Raw genomic sequence first — 22,962 nt, 5'->3', positions numbered from 1 at the left:
GGATTGTCTCTGCTTTACCTTATTCAGCATTGACTGGGGTTGGTTTGTTTTTTTTTAAATCGAGGACTTAGTACGGATTGTACATCCTGCTTATTAGGCAGTGTATTTTAGATTCTGGTTAACGTAATATTTTAAAAAAGAAAAAAAAAAGCAATTTGCAGTTGGACTATCACCACCACATTATTCCACTGATCACAAAGTTCAACACAGCAAACTACTAGTCTAACATTACTAATAGAAAAACTGCTTCTGTGTTTATATACTGGAGTTCGAGGAGCACATCAACTAAAATTTCCACATTACCTCATGGCACTCCTTAGCTATGCTCCTCCTAACTTCAAATTAACCCAGGGCAGGGCATGTTAACATGTGAGGTTTGCCAAAGGACAGGTCTTTCAATTACAGCAGAAGTCAGGATGGCACAGGTTACGCGAAACGTGTACATCTCTGTCATGTATAGGTTGTACCCCCCAAGAAGCAAAATTATTCCAGTGTTTCCTAAGCAATCATGCATTCTGTATTCTCAAAGGTCTGAAACCCTGAAGAGCCAAGTTCAGCTAATGCTAACCTGGTGTAAATATTGCATCTTTGCCATTAGGAAAATGGCCACATTAGCTTTCAAAATTGTTTGTAGTGGCCTTGGACAAATATGTCTATGCAAATGTTTGCACACATACACATATATGAGCATGTATTTTCTAAAAAGCATTATAAAAAGATTGAAGTGACATCTAAAATTAACTTGAAGACTGTGGTGTGGGATGTAGGCACCTGGCAGCATTCTAGGATCATCTGTGCCTGATAAAATAATTTCTGCATAATGTGTTTTTTTCTATTATGGTAACTTCCTCCAGCAGCAGTGTCATTAACGCACTTGAGAGCAACTCGAGGTAGACAGCAGAAGGATGAAATGTTCTGCAGAGATATTCTTTTCACCAAAATCAATTAACACCCAAGAATCTTGTCTCAGAGGAGCCAAAAGCTGTCAAGGGCAAGTACCCTGAACTTCGCACTCCCCGCTTTCACCACCCCCCAGCACATTACCCTCCCTCCTGCCAACTGTGTTGTACTCAGCTGAGGCATTTACATATTTAGCAACGACTCTGTCTTGTCTGTCTTCCAGAAACTTGTCCCGTCTCCCCTTGACCCACATAACGCCATTCTCGGGCAGGAGTTCCCCAGGCAGGAGTTCCCCAGCTCTGCTCCCCCTCCTGTGAAGGACTGGGAAAGCAGCAGGTGAGGAACGTGTAGGCGCAGGGGCCGGTGTTCTCCTCTTAACGCTGCATGAACCAGTCAGTGCTAGAACAGGTTGATACCCTTCAGTCTTCGACTCCAATCATACCGTCCTTCAGCGTTTCTACAAAGCACTTTGCATCTGAGCACCGTCAGCTACGACCAGCGTACTATTTGACTGTGAAACCTAACTGTACCAAATAGAAGCAAAACAGTTTTTTTTAAATCCCAAGTAAACAGTCTGTATTCTAACACACAATAGGTCTGTACCAATTAAATACAGTATGGCAGTATATAAATTACAGTTCTTTACAGTAAATAGTAAAATCCGAGAGTCCGCTCACTGTACACAACAATCAAAGAAAGAACAGCAGCTTTTCAGTAAGGTCCCAGGTATCTCTGTCATTCGCTTGCTAAGGAACAAAGAACAGATACAGCAGGCCATTCACTTCACTCATTTTTTACCGTGTTACGTTACAAATATCCAGAACGCTTGTACAGGCATCTACAGTATCTACATGCGGAACAACCTTCTTAGGAATTCATGAGCACCAGACATAAATCCCTCCATCATTCCCATTATTAAAATAAACTTTACAGATTAAAATTACTTTAGCGGGTTCTATTTCATCTTGATAATAACCAGCAAGTAACAAGTGCAAAGTTTGCAGTCATGATCCATTTACTGCTTCTTTGTTTCCCCATTTCCCCCCCCAACACCCAAAAAACCAAACCCCCCCCCCCAAAAAAACCCAAATTTGTTGTCCTCTCACACCCTTGCAGTAATACTGGTTCTGCAGTCAAACTGCCCGGCTGGCTTCTGTTAACATACAAAATGCCAGACGTATCGCTTCAGGCATTGTTAGTCATTTCAACCCAATGCCAAGTCAGCACAGTGGCAGGCCTCTAGGAAGACAAAAAATACGAAGCAGTTGGATATTTCAGTGTGCTTAAACACGGAACATAAGGCTGCACGGTGCCCAGTGATTAAAAGAAACATGGCACCACGTTATCAGTTAAAACATTTACAATAGAAAGATATAAACAGCAGATGTGTCAGTCTAGAACAAGTTCTTTGGTAATTAAGAACAGCAAACCGTAGCTTTTTTTTTCCAAATACGGATTTACATCCTGTTTTTTCCACAATAAAATATTTTTTGTTGTTTAAAATATATCTCCCAAGTTGTTGCGTAACAAATAGTCCAGTACCTCAGTTATCTACAGACCAGCTTTAACTGTATTTTAGTGTGCAGCCGTATCTGCCCACTGGCAGACAAACTATAGATACACATTCATATATATATATAATATATATATTATTTATAAAAAATTAGAGAATTAAGTCAAGGACTCTAGAGAATACACATTCCGTATGGACAGATTAAAATGTACAATAGCTTCAAAAATCCATAAAGTTTTCTACACAGTGACGCGTGTAGTAAGTGCAAAAATACTGCAGTTTAGTTAATCCAAGATTTCCTGTTTTCCTGTTTCCTAGAAAAAGCAGAAGCCGCTGCATCTCCTGAATGGCAGAGGACCTCTCCTCCTGTTTTAGGAGTGGATGATGGGCCTTGGAGCACAGAAGTTTTCCGTTTCTCTAAAGTGGAAGATGCCTGAGACCGTGAAGTGCTACTCCATTTCCTTGTGGAAGCTGGTGCTTTGCTGAGGCGCCCAGGACGAACAAAGACACCGTGTCGTGGTTTGCAGTGGAAATACTCTCTGCCTTTTACAGTTCCATCATGCTTCCCTTCAATGAAAATAAATGCACAGCATTAATTGTTGGTACTTTCATTAGCACATACAATTGTAGCATGTGAGTGTGAGTACCTTTGGCTATCTGTTAAATACTCAAGATTTTTAATGCCGAGTGATGAAGCCAGATGCATACCACACACTAGGGAGAACAAAACCTGGAAAGGAGGGCTTGAATTGTGACCAGAAAGATTATTTCCTAAAATATTACTTTGTTAACTTACAGTTTAAAAAGTCAAACATTTATTCATTTTACAAAATAAACTATCCTCAAAATCAATTGGTTACAAAGCTTAAAACTTAGCTGTCAGAGAAACTTCCAGTATCAGTCTTAGTATCAATTAAACTACTGAAACCATCATCTTTTTAAAAGATCCAAAGCATTTCTGTAGGAATCTCTTAACACTTGGAGAGCATTGACTTCTTCTGACCCCACTGAATTGAAGTTGAAGGCAATATGTGCTCTATAATTAAGCTTTCCCCAGTGGGGGAAAAAAAAAAATAAATCTCTAAAAGCTACAGACAGCAAACCTATTGGACAAGTCATGTCCACTGTTCGTACTGCCCGTGAATGTACATGGTGATTTAAAAATCTGCCAATTTTAGGCTTTGCTTGTTTTTGTGATCTATAAAAATAGATGGGTACCAATGGGAACTACCACAACATGCAAAAACGTTATTCTGCATACAGCAAGAACAGGGCTTTAAGAGAGTTAAAAATTAACCCTTAGCAAAGTGTTCCTGTAAACAGAAAGCCTAGAACTGAGTGTATCAGATTCCAAGCCTATACAAAATTAGAGGTATTTCCCAAGATGGAACAGCATATGATTGTAGCTTAACTTCAAAACCAGATCATGTTAGCGGCATAGATAACCCAGAGCATATTCAGTCTTACCCAGCTGAACATTTAGTTCAACTCCAACCCAGGTTCCAGCTGAAAAATCCACCGTTCCAACGTATCTCACCGTGCCCATCTTATTACTTCCAACACAGACTTGTTCACCCACGGCCACCCAGCTAGGCAAGACGTGGGCTTGGTCTGCAGAAGCACCTTCTTCACAATCGGAACCATCCAAGTGGTCCTTCCCAATAAAATCATCTACGGAAGCGTCAGGGTAAGTCTCACGGTCTGAAGTCTCTTTTACCAGGACAGAACACAAAGGGCTTTCCACAGTGTCTGCAAGCTGGTCGCCTGCTGCTGCTGCAGAGCCCAGCTGGCCCACGCACGTGCTCTGCTCCTTCTCAGTGCCGCGGGGTAACTCCGAGGGACTCACTCTCACTCCATTAGAGGACACAAAGGAACACGACTGCGGAGCTGTCGAATGCTCAAAGTCTTTTCCATCTTCGACGCCCATGAACTCCGTGAAGGAGTGATCTTCCAGAACGTCCGTCGTGTGCTCGACTGTTGCTTCACGCGCCGAAAATTCAATTGCACGGCAGGTATTTTTGCCATCCGAGGAACTTAAAGCTGAAAATGATCCGGCTCTGGGTAACTGCTGAGAGTCTCTGTCAGTGGCATCGAGGGACAGTGGTACTTGTTCCGTTAAGGCACTGTTTTCTTTCAGTGGTAACACAGGCAACTTTTCTCTCGCTAACTCCTTTTCCGACTCTCGACATTCCTTGTTCAACGAGGATCTTAAGTCATGTGCAAGACATGATCCCGAGGGATCATTAGAGTCCAGCTCCTTGGTGTGACTGGCCAGCTGGTCAGTGCTATCACTACAGGGAACAAGCATGTCAGACAGAGTAGCGTTAGAGGCACTGTGGGAAAAGTAGCCACTAGTAATGCTGCTAGTGGTGGGGCTGCGGGACACCTCCTTCTCAAGAACACGTGAACTCATGAAGTCTGATTTAGAAGAAAACCATTCCCTGTTCTCCAGGCTAGCATTGTAAACACTGAAGTCAGCAAACTCCTCCGGTACGTAAGGCCGGAAATTTTGAAAGCTTTGTGGACTTATCAGCTTCTTATTAATGGCCTCCAACTCACTGTCTTCCTCCTCGGAGTCCTGCAATAGAAAAGAGTATTGTGTGGGATTAGGAACCTATGACAGTAGAGTTTTCAAAATAAACTAACCTTCCTTGATTTTTTCCTGTCCTAATGTGCAGAAATACAGACCTTTAATATTCTTTAATTGAAGAATGGAAGACACCTCTGGGAAGAGCTGCTGGGAACATATCCTGTCTACACTGAGCTATGCAATTTTTAGAAAAGAAATTCTAAACAGTTCAGAAAATATAAAGCAGTAAAGTTTGGCATAAGGAAAGCTCCCAACATGAGAGAGTTATATGTTACATATTTTCATCATATTCAGTTTTTTAAAGCTATATATTATAAACTTTTCCTTCCCACGACTTAGACTAATTAAACCCACTGAAGGCATTCTATAGAACTAATTGACCACCTAACAAGATAAACGTAAGTATGAATGGAAGAGGCCTTACAGGGTCTCAGCTGCAATGCTGAGTATTAATATACTGATTTTTCAAAAACTATCCTGCAGAATGGGATTTTCTATTAATCTGATACCAGTGAGGCTGAACAATTTTGCTCACCCCTAGCTATCACACCTGAACACGTTCACAACGTTTGAAAATAAAGGCAAAAACATCAAGTATTACAGAGAATCTTCAAGGAAGCATTTGTGTGCACACAGTTACATGTCTGGAGTGACACGAAATAAAGTGGCACTAATCAACCCGGCAGAATTTGGAGGTAGCTCCCTGAACTTCCCTTTGATAACGAGTGGTGATGCATTGCGACCAGCCCACAAACGGGGCTTTCACAGAGCCCATCTGAAGCTGAGGACTTCAGTCAAGATGCATCTGAGAAAACATCCAGCAACATGGTTGGGCTGCTCCCCCAATATGAAATACTGCAGGCAGGACCTGTTAATATATACGTGTGTGTGCACATAGATATATGTGTGTATACATATACATGTTTATATATGCATACATATGTATAAATACATATATTTATATGAAGAATGAAGTACTTCAAAAAGCCTCACCACTCGTTAGTGGTGATGACCAATGCACTGAGAACCAATACATCAAGTTTAAGATAAACATCCCCTTGAAAATGTTCCCTATACTTCTTAACAGCCAAGACTGCTCAAATAACTTTGTACAACAAAGCTTCAAATACACAGACAGCAAACAGGTTTGTGAAGTTTACACATGTCAATAATCACACAATCATTTAGGTTGGAAGGCACCTCCTGAGGTCACTTAGTCCAACCCCCCTGCTCAAGCAGGGTCAGCCAGAGCAGATCGTTCAGGACCATGTCCAGTTGGGTGGGTTTTGAGATCTCCAAGGATGTAGATTCTGTAACCTCTCTGCACAACCCATTCCACTGTCTGACCACCCTCACAATAAAAAGTGTTTTCTTGTGTTCAGACGGAATCTCATGTGTTTTAATTCTGTGTCCGTTGCCTCATGTCCTGTCCCTGGGCACTACTGAGAAGAGTCTGCCTTGTCTTCATTCCCTCCCATCAGGTATTTTTATGCATCGATAAGATGCCTCTGAGCTTGGGCTCCTCCAGGCTGAACAGTCCCATCTCTCCCAGCCTCTCCTCATATGTCAGATGCTTCAAGCTATTAATTATCTTTGTAGCCCTGCACTGGACTCACTTCAGTAATCCCACACCCTTCTTGTACTGGGGAGCCCAGAACCAGACACAACACTGCAGATATGGCCTCACTAGTGCTGAGCAGAGAGCAAGGACCAGCCACCTCCTTCAACCTGCTGGCGATGTCCAGTATACTGCTAGTCTTCTCTGCTGCAAGGGTGCACTTCTGGCTCATGGCCAGCTTGGCCATGAGGACCCCACGGTACTTCTAGGCAAAGCTGCTCTCCAGCTGATCGTAGAAACAGAATCATTTTGGTTGGAAAGGACCTTTAAGATCATCAAGTCCAACCATTAACCAAGCACTGCCAAGTCCACCGCTAAACCACGTCCCTAAGCACCACATCTACACATCTTTTAAATACCTCCAGGGATGGTGACTCAACCACTTCCCTGGGCAGCCTGTTCCAATGCCTGACAACCCTTTCAGTGAATAAATTTTTCCTGATATCCAATCTAAACTTCCCCTGGCACAAGCTGAGGCCGTTTCTTCTTGTCCTACCGCTTGTTACTTGGGAGAAGAGACCGACACCCACCTCGCTACCACCTCCTTTCAGGTACTTGTAGACAGCAATAAGGTCTCCCCTCAGCCTCCTTTTCTCCAGACTAAACAACCCCAGTTCCCTCAGCTGCTCCTCATAAGACTTGTGCTCCAGACCCTTCGCCAGCTTCATTGCCCTTCTTTGGACTCGCTCCAGCACCTCAATGTCTTTCTTGTAGTGAGGGGCCCAAAACTAAACACAGTAATTGAGATATGGCCTCACCAGTGCCGAGTACAGGGGGACAATCACTTCCCTAGTCCTGCCCCCAATACATACTGGTGCCTGGCATTATTCCTCCCCAGATGTAAGACTTTGCATTTCCCCTTGTTGAACTTCATGAGATTCCTCTTTGCACAGTTCTCCAACTTGTTGAGCTCCCTCTGAATAGCAGCACAACTCTATGGTGTATCATCCACTTCTCTCAGTCTTGTATCATCTGCAAACTTGCTGAGGGTGCGCTCTGTCCCATCATCCAGGTCATTAATGAAGGTATTGAACAGCACTGGCCCCAGTATTGAGCCCTGGAGTACACCGCTTGTTACTGGACTCGACTTTGCACCTCTGATCACAACCCTCTGGGCCCAGTCGCTCAGTCAGTTTTTAATTCACTTCACTGTTCACCTATCTAACCTGTACTTTGTCAGCCTGCCTATGATGATGTGATAGGAGATAGTGTCACAGGCTTTACTAAAGTTAAGGTAAACAATATCCACTGCTCTCTCCTCATCCATCAAGCTAGTCACCTTATTGTAGAAGGCAACTGAGGCTGGTCAAGCATGATTTCCCCTTTGTAAATCCATGCTGACTACTCCCAATCACCTTCCTGTCCTTCATGTGTTTGGAAATGCTTTCTAGGAGGATTTTCTCCATCACTCCATCACACATCATGGGTATGTTTACTTAAACAAACATGCAGTTTGTTTAAGTGCTCCCCAACCTGGTGGTCCTCTACCAAGGGTAAGTCTTCCTTGTTCCGCACTTCTCCTTGGGTCTCAGGGGCTTGGGATTCCTGAAGGCTAGTTCTACAGATAAAGACTGAAGTAAAGAAGGCACGGAGTTCGCTGGCCTTCTCCAGGTCATTTGTGACCAGTTCCCTTGCCCCATTCAGCAGTGCAATTAACTAAAACGTCCTTGTAGGTATATATTAGGAAACACATGCTTACGTGACATGATCTTTCTCCTAACCTGGAGGTGATTTTTTTCCCAGCTTTTGTTTCATTTTTCAAAAAAAAAAAAAAAAAAAAGAACTGTAAAGATGTTCTAAATTACTTCCACTTTTCTTTTATCCTGCATTCTTTTAAGTGATCACCACTCGCTATGGCCCTTATCTATAACAAGGTCTCGTGTTCATTCCTACAATGTTCAAGCTCATAGCACATGTAATTCAGTCGTGTTACCCATGCAGAATGGCCTCTTAAGCTGAATCAAGATTTCCAATAATATTAAATTTTTGTTGACAGAGTAATCAGTATCTAAAGAAGACGCCTATACTTGTCCAAGTATATCTGACAAATCCAACCAAGATTTCAGATTATTAATATTTGCTCAAGTAAAGGCTTGGTATCCTTTGCTTACTAGTTTTTACAGCTCTGCTTCAGAGTTATTTCTCATACAGAATTTGGATTAAGGCTTTATTTTGAAATTATTTACTTCTCTACAGAGGAGTGACAGTGTTACGAAATGTCATATAAGACGATTGAAAATTATTTATATTATTGAAAATCTTCTTTAGATCCAAAATCTACAGGTAGTCCCTTTAAACGTAAAGGACAAAATTCATATCCACTTTATTGGGACTATGAATACCTTTCCAAGCACTGAAGCAAAGTATACGTGTTGCTCGTCTCTGAGGGACCTTTTCTCAATTACTCTGCTTACTCCTTCCCTTTCACTTTTTCAGAAAGTAAGTCTTGCTCTATGCAGAACCTTGTAGTTTGCTGTTTTCAAAATATTGCAGACTCTAGCATTTATCAAATATGATGGATTTAAGACATTACATGAACTCCAAACCAATAAGCATTTCATGAAAGAAGTATTTCTAGTCTATACTAGCTAAACATCCACTTGAAACCAGAAGGCATTTTCACAGCAGAGTTCTTTGTTTCTCCCTTCAATCCTCCAATATTCCTCATTTGACTGAAAAAAATTTTAGTACACACAGGTTCCCTCTTCAGAATCAGGCTGGATAAGAGGTGCTGTGACTGAGTAATGGCTCTACAGACACACAGACACTGGTGACTTGATTAGGAAAAGTCAAACAAGTAACCACATTGCCAGTTGTGTCGTTTTGGGGTTACCTATCATTGTAAATACGAAAGCTAAGGTACAGAAAAGCAGTCTTAGTAGTAGAATATGGGTTGTGAAGAATGGTGCAAATAGGTGATGAGACATCACCTTGTGACAGACAAAAGGTGCCCCTTGTGGGGACAAGAAACATTTCCTTTCAAAGCTCATCTTGAGCTTCCCGATGGGGAAATTCCAGAAACAAAGCAACTTCAGGGTTCTTCAAATTGCTGAGGATGTAAGATGCGGGGAAAAAAAAAGAAGGAAGCCGCCTTGTACTGCTCAGGCTATTGGTAGAAATAAAGATAAAATCCTTGAAAAATTGGTAAAGGAACTGCAGCCGCTTCCCTGGGAAGTAACAGAAAGACTATAATGAAAAACAGATTTAAGAACAGTTAACAGTAAGAATATGCCAGCAAGAACTAAGGAGACAAGACGATACAACAAGATTTAGCAACAACAGAAGCAAAGTAAGCAAGACCACAGAGCAGCTTCCTTACACCTGATTTGTAACAATCATACTGTGTAGTTAAAAGCTAAAAGTATCAGAGTTTTCAAATCCCTAAATTATACCTCGCAAGTAACCTCAAAGACATTAGTTCCTATTTTACTCATTTAAAAATCAGTAATACTTATTTAGTGGTTGCACCACTGGTGCTTCAATTTTCATCGCCCACTAGGAGGATTTGCTCTTAGCCAAACCCCCCTGAAGATGTGTTAATCACACGCAGTATTCAAATACATTCAATATAAAAACTTTTCATCTGACCTTAACGTATTCCACTGTACTCACATATGATATAGAACATGATCTTATGTCATGCTGTTTTGAAACAGTTGCAATGTTAAACACATGTGGAAGTACTGTCTGAAATTTTAGGTTGAATGCTCTGTTTCAGGCCAACTGAATAAAAATGTTTTGTTAACTGTTTTTTTTTTTCTTCCTTTGATAGATGTGTTTTGAATATTCAAGGAAAGTTAAGAACAGAACCCAGAGAAACATGACAAAAATGCCAGACATTATTCTTATGCCTACTTAAATGCAGAACATTAATCAAGTTAATGTGACTAGCTTCCTGTATGCTTAGTTGCTTTACTTCTATGGCATTCTTTACATGCTGTAAGATGCAAGTGAGCATCACACTTGAAGCGACACCAATCATCCAGTGATTCATGAGGAGTATGAGGCTCTGTTCCTTGAATCATTCATTTGTAGTATTGATTAATACTGAAAACTTCACTTCGAATCACAGAGGAGCAGACAGCTGAAGTTTCATGTGGAGCCATGATGCTGCCCTAGTGTAATCTCTGAACTCCTTCTGAGAGCAGTATTCATCCAAATGTGTGAAATATATACTCCAGTCTAGTTAAAACAGAGACTTGCGCCAGCTCTGAAAAATGCGGGGCTAGCCTGGGAAGCCTGCATCTCACAAAGGCTTCATTCCTAGAGTGACAAAAAAGCCCAGAAGCCACCATTCAATAAACCCCGTGCCATAAACTGGCAGGGTTATGCAAAGTAGCTGTTTCAACCTCCTCCCCACTAGTGGCTGCTAGTTCCTGCCTGCCTCCCCAGTATCTGCTCAAGTGTTTAGACAGGGGAGTAGATCCAAACGAAGTATAACTCTATGGCAGTCTAGCCATTAGCCAGACAGATCAGTTCCCTTGCTCTGACTTACTATGCAACCAAAAAAAACCCTATGTTGATGCCAGGGAGAAGTCAGTGCAAGTGTAGGAGCAAGCAGCTGAGAATTCAAAGAACAGCTCTTTCCAGGGCCCCGTTGGCTACAGCAGGTTTACAGGGTTCAATGAATTAGTTCCATCCTAATTGGAAAAGCCTGGTGCAGGATGTTGCCGTTTTCCAGCTCTGAAAGCTTCTGCTTATCTTTGGAAAGCAGCACAGGCAAATGCCTGTGTTAATTCAGGGCATGCTTGGGGTTGGACCCTGTTTTCACTCAAGGTATTAAAACTGCCCTGAAGTTGCTATGGAAAATTTTGTAACAATTTACTTTCCAAGGGACATTTTTAAACCCACTAGAAGATCTTGTCTTCCGAATACCTTCACGCTATTTGTATCAGTGACTCAGTGTGAGTCAGCATGCCAGCTACCTTATGGAAAATTAACATGAGTGAGAATAAAACAGCTGCTACCCAAAAACAGCAGCCAGGCTTCAAATATATACACCAGAACACTCAGGATACTTTGGTATAACAACTTATAAAACAGCACGAGAAATCCAGAACAGATTTTTTAATGGCTTGGCTATATGGTAGGAATGGAAAAAAAAGCTGTTGAATAGGAAAAATCCATCACTAGTACTTTGTGGTAAAAGAGGCCTATAGTATTTAAGGGAAATAATTTGAAGGTTCTCAATTTTAAATCTAAAGCTCTGATTAAAGCAAGTATTTACAGCCATGTTCCACAGCCCAAAACCCAAGTCCATCATACAGCAGAAATGATGATACACCTTTTGTTGAAGCAGCAGTGAGAAAAGGATTTGGCAGGTGAAGATTAAAATAAAAGCCCTCCACCTCAATTCACCACCTCAATTACGATGAAGACAGGCTGCAAGTTAATTAAGAGTGGCAATCTTATTTTAGTCATATTACTTCCACAACAGGCAATGAGAAGCTTTTTATAGTGTACCCACACCTAAATGCATGGTTACTTACACCAAATGGGATCATTCCATTTACTCTGGGGTATAGTCACAAAATCTGGGTAACATACAAGGTATATTAGAGTGACAACAACACGGTTCACTAAACCACCCTTTACTCGATCGTTTGCGCCCTGTAAAAACTAAAGCCTCCCTTCTCCCGCCCACCCCACGAGACAAATCACATACGAATATTGAAACACAAAACAAAACCAAAGCACAAAAGCTCAACTGAGTTAGTTCCAATGACAGATTGCATTTGCAAGCCAGGCAAGCGACTGTTTGTTATAACCATTAGTTACAATCAATCACGAGCGATTATATCCACATTACCCCTGTTTTTCTGCAGCTGTAGCGAAAGTGCCTTAAGCCCGCCACCGAACGGCCCCAAGCCTGCCACTGGGCCTCGTAACAGAAACTGGTACAAAACTTACTATCTTCTCCTCAGGCATGCTATTGCTCTCTACAGGCATGCCGCTGGCATGGCTTCCTGACGGCACAACGCAGCCAGCGCAATGCACCCCAGACGAAGGCATGCTCTGCAGAGGTTAAGACACACAACACATCACACAAACCACAACTCCGATCGCAGCACTAAATAAATGCGTGCAAGTTAGAAAGGCATGAAGACGTGATGGAAGTGAAACGCCCACGCTGGCCATAGACACATCAAAATTCAAGTTAACAGGCAGAGAAACTCATGCGCTCCTCGCAGCAGAGTTTTGGGTTGAGGAATAAAGGTCAGAATTATAACCACCCTAGAGCACTGTTTCACAGAATTACATTTTATCTATAAAAAAACCACACCAACATCTTGCTGGAGAAAAAAATGCAGGTTACTGTTACTTTAAAATAGAACAGAAGTACCCCATAAAGGAGAATACTTACCAAGAAGTGGAAAAAAAACCCCAGTGTTTCAGGTAAAAAACAAACACCAAAACCCCACCACATATAAAGAACAACCTGATTAACTTCACCAGAGAATTACAAAATTCTATTGCAACAGATGCATACTGCAAACGATTTGCCAAATACACAAAATCACTCGATGTCCTTTAAAAAAAAACCAGGTGTTTTTCAAAGATTACCTCTTGACTAAGCAGAGGTCGGCTTTCAAGAGGGGTCTTCCTTTTATGTTCCTCTTTCACTGGCATTAAGGGCTTGAAGAACTTTGGTGGCTGAGGAGAAAACGCTTTAAAAGGGCTGGCCATTAAAGCATGGGAATTCTCTGCTACAACACCTAGGTAAAAGAGCAAAAATATTGTATTTTAGTGCTTCATATCCTGACTGCAGGAGCATAATTCAAAATAACTGAAGGTTAAGCCATGCACTTGGCACATTGCTGTCTACAGAAAAACGTCAATATTTTGGTATTCAGCCACTGGTCTAAGCATGAGATAACGTAGAGCTCAACAAGGGGAGATTATGCCCCTCTGAGAAGTCTGGAAACAGAAGGAAAACAGAGAATAGCAGTATCTGCCCCCTCCATTCTAAGGCTCCAGTATTTCTCCTTTTTGTCTCAGTCACAAAAACAGTGGGAAGTGTCCCTGAAACTAGAACGGACAGTTTTTGGCTTCCTGTGCCTCACCTGACCTCTGCCCACACCACTGCAATTCTGCCCTGGAATCAAGGATTCTGAACAACCAGGATGATGAAAAAGGAAATTATAGGCAAGGAAGCAATGAATAAACTCTCAGTCCCACTTTACTGCAGCAGTATCTCTACCTGTACTGCCTGATCAAGAAGTGCATGTTACAATTTGACCTGAAGAAAATGAGGCACCTGTGGCACACTGACATGGCAGAGCAAATACCCAAATCATGTAAAGAACCTGCAAAAGGACCCTTGCCACTTTAACAAAAGCATCTTCATTTTAAAATTAATAAAATAGCAGCTCCTTTTTGTTTCTTTTTTTTTTTTTTTTCGTTCCACTGTTTTGATTCACATTTAGCTTGTTATTCTGCCCTCCTCTTGGTTTTTTGGACACCCTCAACTTCCCATCCTTTCCTGGATGTCTTCATGCATTTCTCGCTTTCTCCTCTACTTCTAGATTATGTTTAGCTGCTAAAGCAAGAAGCTGGATCATGCATTTAGTAGGAAAAGAGCACTGAAAATTTAATTTTCAGCTTAATGCAGTAATTGAAAACCCACAAACACTGTCATTACGTATACACTTTGAAGTCTCACCACTGCCATCTTTGCTCTTGCGAGGTGACTCCCTGGGCAAAGTACCATAGCATGATACATCTTGATAACTGGAAGAACAGTCAGATATATCTAGGTGACTTTCAGACCAACCCTAAGAAACAAAAATACATAAATATACACGCTTATACAGGCAAACATGGAAAAATTAATAGGTAGACTCAAAGGTAGGGTTTTTTTTAAAAAACAAAACAAAACAACGAAAAACAAGCCAAAGGACTGTCAAGTTACTGACTCAAGACAATTTCCTGTCTCACACGTGTGGATTGTTTAGAAGCTAATTAACTTTTCAGTGAAGTATATTAAGTTTTGCTATAACTTTCCCCTTCTTAAATATCAGTTTCTACAATTCTAATATGAAGAGCAGAGAAGGGCAAGAAGGTTTAATTCAAAATAATATGTAATTAGTGCAGCATTTTGAAGATACATTATGTAGACACACTATTAAAAATACTGTTTTCCCATTTTTTCCAATTCTCAAACACATCTTGCTTTAAAGAGGGAGAAAAAAATCTGAGAATGCGTGCCCTTTGTGGTCACATTTACATACCTTATCATCTTCATCACAGGCAGAAAGATCTAGTCGGCTACAGGATACCTACAGAACACCAACAGGCAGAATGACAAAATGCCTACCTTTTATTTATAAAATACCATGTATTGAGAAAACACTGTGATCATTTAGTCCTAACACCTTTTCTATTATCTCTTTTCAGATAAGATTATTTATAAGGGCAGCTCTGTTTGTGCTGTATCAGTGGTTGACAGGAGAACACATAAAATGCACACAAAATGGAAACTATCCTGTACACTATGAAAAAGTTAAGGGACTCTGAAGTAAAAGCAATCTGAATCAGGGCAGTTGTCATCCTAAACTACTTCCAAAATGCATATTCTGAAAAAAGGAGAAGAGTTTTGACCAACACTTCCACTGTCAACTTTGTTATCTCTGGGGAGGGGGTTCGAGTGACTCATTTTCATTCATGACAACTTCCCTACAGGTTGGTTAGTCCTAGCTCAGAATAATCATTACCATATCACACTGTGCAAGCATTACATCAGCACACAAACAGCACCCCTCTGCCCCATTAATACTAATTTACCAGAGGATAAAGGGTCCTTACATTGTGGACATTCGGAGTGCTGATGCTTCTGCGGATGTTTCTTGCTTTGGTGGAGAGGGCCTCTTTGACCGTGACTGCCTGCGGAACGAACAGGACACACTAAAAGCAATGCCATGGTCTCCTCAGGAGAAATGATCAAGCAGGATAGACACTTTTTTCAGTGTGGCTAACACCAGCAAACAGGGCTTGCATTTACAAATCTTAATTTGCACACACAACCACCAGAATTTGTGTCTGAAATTCATGCTTTGGCCTTTGCCTGTTCAGGTTCTGCGTACTACACCATTGCCAGCTATAGTTAGTAGACCCACCACTATTGGAATTGTGTATTTCAAGTAACTTAGTCTTACATTTATCCAACCAATGTTCTCTAAAAAACCCCAAACTAAAAACCAATCAACACTTAGTATTTTTAAAAGATCAATCATCTCTACTTGAATTCTCATAATCCATTTTGAAAGGTGCAAGAAGTGCCGTTTCCTTGCCTGTCTTAGTCGTTCAAGGCTCAAAATGTTCTCCACTTGCAGCACACCACGTGTGTATTTTTCAATGTACGTTTCACCATCGGACGTGCCCTCGTTCTCACTCCTCGCAGCCATCAGCGCCAAGGTCTCGCGATCCTCAATTTCTTCTGTAGCCTAAATTACAAGTTACGCTATTGAAGTTTTAAAAAATTAAAGCCTTACTTCTTTAGACCACCTCAATCCAGAAATTAATTCGAATCGATAATCCTTAACTTAATCAGTAATCCTAATTATAATCAATGATCCAGCTCTTTTCAATACAGATGTAAATGACACTGAACTAAGAAGAGGTCATGCTTGGGAAAAGTTCTGCACATTTGCTGTAGTCACTGTACTTCTAGAAATAATGCATATATAACCTGAAATCACATATGTTAAGGATTAACTAATGACAACTTCCTAGGCAAGTAAATGCAACTTCCTTCCCAAGTCTTAAATATTCTGCATGATTTCCCTAGAGTTTAAATTTTAAGTACCACTGCACAAAAGTGACAATTACATGGCAACAAGACTATTTACATTTTCATTTGTCCAGTTTGTTTACCTTCAAAATAAATTTTATAGTAGATTCACAATTTGTACAAGCTTTTTCTATAAAAAGCAATTTATGTTCCTGCAAACTCCTTTTCCCAGCTATTCTGTTTTCACTGACCTGAATATCCCTCTGAGTACCCTCTATCTTCTCTCTGTAGACACTAATATGATTTCAAAAACAGCTCTACTACAGGAAGTCAATTAAACACAGTAGGAGAGAACATAAAATCCCTACAGTTATCAACTGTTTAAAGATAAACACGATCTCACCACTGAACTTCAGGATATACACCTTAGCAAGCTGCCTCCTCTTAGCAAAGCAGGACATTTACTTCCCAATCAGTATCACCCACTGCAGTAGGTCACTCTGGCCCTTTCAGTGAATTTACCAGAGAAATACGGTATAATTTACCTTTGGTATATTGGATACTATTTCATAGGTCACTCCACAGGCATAATATATATTTTTCAAGGATATTCTCCTTTTCAGGCTCTGGGTAAAACTCTAGAAACAAAGTAATTTTCAATTATTATTTTGACAATGATTATTTATGACATTTTAAGAAATAAAAGGTCGCAATGCAAAAATTTATTTTACCACAAAAGCACATTTTTCAGGACCATAAGTCCCTTTTTAGCATTAATGATCCTTTAAGTACTCTTTACAGCCCCATGCTCAGCATACAATGCTACTAAGTTCAATCAGTAACATCCTCCTCCCATTTTGCACTGATGCTCTATCCTCATGTAGTACCTTGTAACTGAGAAACTGTGGCTGTAAGAAGTCTCTAACGTACAGATACCAACATTTCTGTCAGCCACCTCTTCAACGGGTAGAAAATTCCTTTTGCAATAGCAAAGCATAACTCTGCCTTCTAGCCATAACTGAAACAGTAACCAGAGTTTTCACTGTTGTAATTACAAGCTTAGCATGCTTCGTTGTCAGGTTAGTTAGCCCTTACATCACTAACTTTAAACTTAACTTTCATCTAATAAGGCATTTTAGGCAAACAAAACTAGCAAAGGACAATATGACAAACACAAAAAGGCACGGAATTCAGCTGCTTAGTAAGTTGCTTAGTAGTACAACAGCTGTTTTGTGCTCTTCCCCTCATTGCACTGCAGAATCTGAAGCAATTCTGAAACATGCTCTTGGTCTCAATCATCTAAGAAAAAGAAAGTAACATGATTTCAGAGAGCATCTCATTGCCTAAAGCTGTGAAGCGGCAAAGCAAGAGGAACAGCAATCACTCTTGTGGCCAAAGTAAACACCCTATCCAAGATTATCACATGAAAAAAAAAGTGGGTAGAGAATGGTATACATTTGGGTAGCGGTGGGAAACAAGCCTAGTTTGTAATTAACAGAGAAAGTAGCAAAGAGAAAGAAAAAGATAGACTGTGTTTACACTGAACAGTTGAAGGCGCCAAAGATGCTTTTAGGAACAGAGTTGCTGCAGTGACCCTATATGAGGCAAACTACTGCAAACTTTTCTGAATCAAAGAACGTTTCGAGTTGTATAGACAAGGTAAACTCCTTTTTTGTTACAAAAGTACCAGCTGTTACACTCTGAACTAAATCACGTTGAAAAATGGACATCAAAGGGATATACCAGAAGCGCACAGCTTCACTACAACTTACAATCATCTATTTTTCAAGTGTCTTTCATAAGAATTGGAGGGACCAAACTTACACAAAATGAAGCAAGCAGCTAAGAACACACATTCACAAAATTAAAGATATCAAACAAAATTAATAATAATAAAATAATATATTAAATTCTTACCTGCTTGTTATAAATATTGGCTGCAATCCTTTTGCGTAACACCAGTTCCATTGCAGCAGGATGGCTGAGCTGCACAGTAGTCTTCACTATCAAGTAAATTCTCTCATTTTGAGGAGTTACCCTATTCAGGTGCACTGAATCATGGACAGAAGAGTCCCAAGCAGCAGTGGCTGAAACCTATGCAGACAAATGAAATGGAGGAAGGAAAGGGAAATCGAAGTCTCAATGTGATTTAACATGAAGTAAAGTAATTCTTTAATGAAAGAAAAATAAGCATCACTGAACAAAATGAGGTCAAACCTCCTTTCCATAGTGAGGAATTTATCAGAAGCAGCATAAAAGAGGTGTTAAGATATTGGGGAACACAACTGTAAGCACAATCCCTGCATTGTGCAAACACTGCTTCAGAAGGAAGTCTTCACTCGGAGTCAGAGAGGAAAGCAGAAGCAAGACTGGAGGAAGGAACACAAATCCTATTGCAACTGTATTAAAAGTTTATCAAATTCAATGGCAAATCTTTCATCTGTATTGGATTAGGTTATAAAGGCCTATACAGAATAAACGTGCTCCCATCCTGCAGAACGTCTTTTTCCTTCCACCTGCCTCCTCCCCAACTTCGGCATCCCGTTTATTCTGGAAATGGTCTCTTAAGCAATGGCCTGAGTTGGCACAGAAGGTGGAAGAAATGAGTTAAGAAATTCCAACATGTATTCAGAACTATTCATTTCCAACAATTCCCAAACTTCATACTTAAAAAAAGTAATTGTGTACTACAAAGGAAAAAGTTTTATTTAAACATTACGGTTTGCCTAGTGTGCACAATAAATGAAGTAGTTTTCTCTGAAGAATCAAGAGCCTGCAAGAGGAATGAGGAAGGGGTGAGGAAAGAAAAAGGGATTTTGAGTCAGGCAGCAGAATTACTCTTTTACCAAGAAGATCTAAGACTTGTCACCTCTGAATTAAGGCAAAAGGGCTAACTAGTCATTATCCTCTTAAATTTTAAACAAATAGGCCAGAAAATAAAGGCAGCACTAGATATAGATGGTATTTCTAAGACAAAAATAATAATAGTGATTAAATACATACAAGTAGAAATTAAAACATATGAAGAAAGTGTTAACATAAGCTGCAGTTGTCAAGAAGGAGGCTTGCTAACAGTTTACCTCATCATCACTGTGTTTTATGATCGGCAGATAAAAGAATGGACTCCCATGCTCCTTTGGTAGTATTGAGTTAACTCCTGATGCATGGGGACCTATAAGTTGTTCATTGGCACTGAGGTCATCAGCTAATGAAACAAACGTGCAAAGAATGAAATAGTTTTATACCAAAGGATATTAATATATAGAGGCACAGTTGTAATAGAAAGTTGTAACACAAAGTTGTAATAAAGTCCTACTTATATTTCAAAATACATTTAATCCTAATTAATCTTATTACTATGCAACATCTTGAGGACAATTTCAGCATACAAAAGAAGAGAAGTAAAACCAGGCTAAGACTCAGCCTGAACACGTTCTCACGTATCCTAAATGGAACTCAAAACCATTTCTAGGTATTCATAACATTAACTTACCTAGCCAGAAAATTTCTGATTTATCCACCTGTCAGCCTAATCAGTTTATCTCTTAGTTAAATCACTTCTGATGTATCAGGGAATCTTTAAATTGAGAAAAGCAATTCTGGCTACGCTAGGCTTTTAGCTAAACAAAATAAAAAAAAAAAGTTGTGCAATGATCCACCAATCTGTCTAAATATCCTGTTTGATCTTCCGTCTGCTAATCTCTGCTGATAATGAAAAAACAAATAAAAACATTTCTTGTGAGCATAAAGGAAAGAGTGCATATCGTTTTCCAAAAGTAGCTTCTAAAGCAGCTGTTAATGTGTTGCCTATATAAACATCTCTGGTAGCCCACTGAAGTGCTGGATGTGACAAGGCCTGTGGATCCTCCTCTGCTTTATGTCCAAGTGTATACTTACAGACGTGTTTCCTAAACAGTCCTTAAATGTGGTGCTACCTCTAGTCTCTTGTTGCTTACAGTGTATCTGTGTCCTAAGAATATATATCAACAGTCTTCTCACATGTAGAACTAAATACCTTCAAAGGGAGAACATTTTGATTCTCTAACAAAATGCTCATTGTAATCCTAACACACTCTTCATTAAATCAGCTGTTTAAACCTCTACAGATAATTATTCCAACATACAGAATCAGAAGAAAAATCATTTTACAAGCTATATCAGACAGTGCCATTGCCAGGACTTGTTTTGATTTATTAGACATTTCAGATTCATTCTTCCATTTATCAGTTTATTAATCCAAACTAATTTCTCCACCCCTCCAGGTTTCTTAATCTGCCATTACAACATACCATTCAAATCAAGGAAGAGGACAGGTATATGTGTTTCCATTCCTGCAGGTGGAATCCTGGAAAAAAAAAACAAACTAGTGTCAACAAGAAAGGCAAATACATACCTAAGCTAATTTGAGCAAACAGATCTCCATGCAAGGTTCATATTAACTGTAACCGATGACTAAACCTGTCAACATTTTGATGGCTAATTTGAATGCCTATGTTGCACAATGTTTTGTTAATCTACATATGCAGCTAAATGTAGTGCTTTACCAAAACTTAATTCACACTGCACAGCACATTTCAGTTGCTGCGAGGACGACAAGTTTTAAACATCCTGTCGTTCCTTATCAAGTTAACTTGTTGTAGTCATCTCATACATAAAGGTTAACAACCTTTCAAACAACCAGATACGTAACTACTGGCAAGGCATAGTCTTTATATTAATAAATACACTTTTCGCTGTATGACCACAGCGCACCTCAGGTGGATAAGGGAAAAAAAAAACAAGGAAAGATTATCACTACATCATTCACCCAGTGAAGAAGAGGTATTAGGTAATATCAGAGACATCAGTGTACGCTTGATTAGAGCCATATTTCTTGTCCACACTTCCCAAATCTAACATGTTGCATTCCTCATTTTGCATGTCAGTTCCAATGGTCTTAGTTAAAACACAAATTTAAATGAAATTAAATGAGAAAAGAGAACACATCCTTTAAAATCAGAATTTCTTCCCTCCCCATCCCTTAACAATGAAATTATCACGGGTCTACCATTCATTTTTGAACCACTCCTTTTTTGAAAGGAGTCAAACTGCAGGATAACTCTCTCAGAATTTTGAGAAATTCAAAGCTGATTTTCAAACCTTGAAATCTATCTCAAAGCTACTTTAGGTAATATGTTAACTAAGCAGACCTTTCACATTCAAACCAGCACTTGACCCTCTAGCCTTCTGCCAGCTGAAGGTAATTGGTAGCATTACAGGAAAACATAGAAAGCTCTAAAACATCCTCAGATTTTTACCTTGTAGCATGCAATGTTCATATAGAAAAAGCTACCCACTCCAATGGTTTTTCTGAACATACCAGTTTGCGGGGGCACCGGGAATTCCACTGCCTGGTGCTGGAACAAACACCGCATTCCTCTCTTCCGTCAGCCCTACCCACTGTTCAACCAGCCGGGCTTCTCGTTCTATATCATCCTCAGTTTTTTCTACAGTGAAAGAGATGAGTATTATATGAGAGATACATTTTTCATGGTATAGGGAATAAAGTACTTATGACAGGGACTTTAAGCTTCAAACCTTGTTTATTGCTGATCTTTTGAATCTGCTCATCCAAGTATTCTCTGCGTTTTATCAATGCATCAGACCACCTTTCCCGTACACAGTTTAAGTCTTCTTCCTAACATGGAAAGAGAAAAGAAAGTTATCAGGCCACGTGGTTAAGATTAAAGGGCAGTGAATTTTGTGATAATTTCATCAGAATTGATATTAAACAGCTTGCATGATGCAGAAAACTTTTTTCCCTGAATGACATGCACACTGATTAAGTACCTGATCACCCATGAATGGAAACTGATTTGCTTTCAAGTCTCAAATTCCGACAGGAGGAAAAGAAAATGTGACTGCCTCAGTTGCTGAACAGAATTATACACCATAGGTTAATTAACTCACAGACGTGGCAATCAAACTTTGTAACAGCATATGGAATAGGAAAAACAGGTATCAGTTGATTGTAAGTTCTCCTGAAGATTAGACAGGTCAGTACTCCCTCAAACCTGCACAAAATTCCATTGCTAGCAGCTGCTATCAGTGCAATTAAAAGATTTCTCATGCAAACAAAACCCATCATGCAATCATGCTTTGTGGTATCACAGAAAATCTCGTTCGTTCTTCTCTGTGATAAGTCAGGAAGCGCAAAAACAGCCCGCAAGAAGTTAGTACCTAACTGGTATCTTTGAGATTGCTGTAAAACCTAATACATTATCTTAAGGGATGTCAGCATTCTCACCTAATTGGTTTTACTTCTGTAAAGCTGCCTACTAGAAATAAGACTTCCATGCAGAGATCTGTAACGTGTTTTACTTTTTTAGGCATTTCCTCTTTTGCCCTTCGTCGCCCTTGAAACGATTCTTCTGTTATGCTTTCTGAACTGTGACAGTCCTATATTTACTTATCACACAAAAAGCCAGGCTCAAGGTTTGTTTTTGTGTAGATATAATTTGGTTGGGAAAGATGCCTGCAGCTGCAGGTCATTGTTCTCTTCCCTATGACATTCACTGAAAACTGCTTTCATCCTACATCAAAGTTTCTAGGCTTTTATTCACAGAGCAATT

At 40.0% G+C, this 22,962-nt stretch overlaps 1 protein-coding gene across 2 annotated transcripts in view; it reads right to left on the bottom strand.

Moving 5' to 3' along the window:
- Positions 1-1,990: 1,990 nt before the first annotated feature.
- The window catches only part of KIF13A (kinesin family member 13A), a 118,961-nt gene continuing 97,989 nt past the window's right edge, over positions 1,991-22,962 (bottom strand). For both annotated transcript variants that reach the window (XM_068395780.1, XM_068395781.1), the window contains 13 exons: positions 21,929-22,028; positions 21,711-21,837; positions 20,641-20,696; positions 19,432-19,556; positions 18,269-18,445; positions 16,897-16,989; positions 15,912-16,064; positions 15,427-15,504; positions 14,853-14,900; positions 14,285-14,396; positions 13,186-13,337; positions 3,881-4,991; positions 1,991-2,980 (listed from right to left, as the gene is read on the bottom strand). In XM_068395780.1, coding sequence (XP_068251881.1) covers positions 2,694-2,980; positions 3,881-4,991; positions 13,186-13,337; positions 14,285-14,396; positions 14,853-14,900; positions 15,427-15,504; positions 15,912-16,064; positions 16,897-16,989; positions 18,269-18,445; positions 19,432-19,556; positions 20,641-20,696; positions 21,711-21,837; positions 21,929-22,028 — 2,619 coding nt within the window. In that variant the 3' untranslated portion in view covers positions 1,991-2,693. The remainder of the gene's footprint in view (positions 2,981-3,880; positions 4,992-13,185; positions 13,338-14,284; positions 14,397-14,852; positions 14,901-15,426; positions 15,505-15,911; positions 16,065-16,896; positions 16,990-18,268; positions 18,446-19,431; positions 19,557-20,640; positions 20,697-21,710; positions 21,838-21,928; positions 22,029-22,962) is intronic.

The sequence above is a fragment of the Nyctibius grandis genome, chromosome 3 (genome assembly GCF_013368605.1).
Source record: "Nyctibius grandis isolate bNycGra1 chromosome 3, bNycGra1.pri, whole genome shotgun sequence".
Classification (NCBI taxonomy): domain Eukaryota; kingdom Metazoa; phylum Chordata; class Aves; order Nyctibiiformes; family Nyctibiidae; genus Nyctibius; species Nyctibius grandis.
Note: the sequence above shows the minus strand (reverse complement) of the source record. Positions and strands in the feature narration are given on the sequence as shown.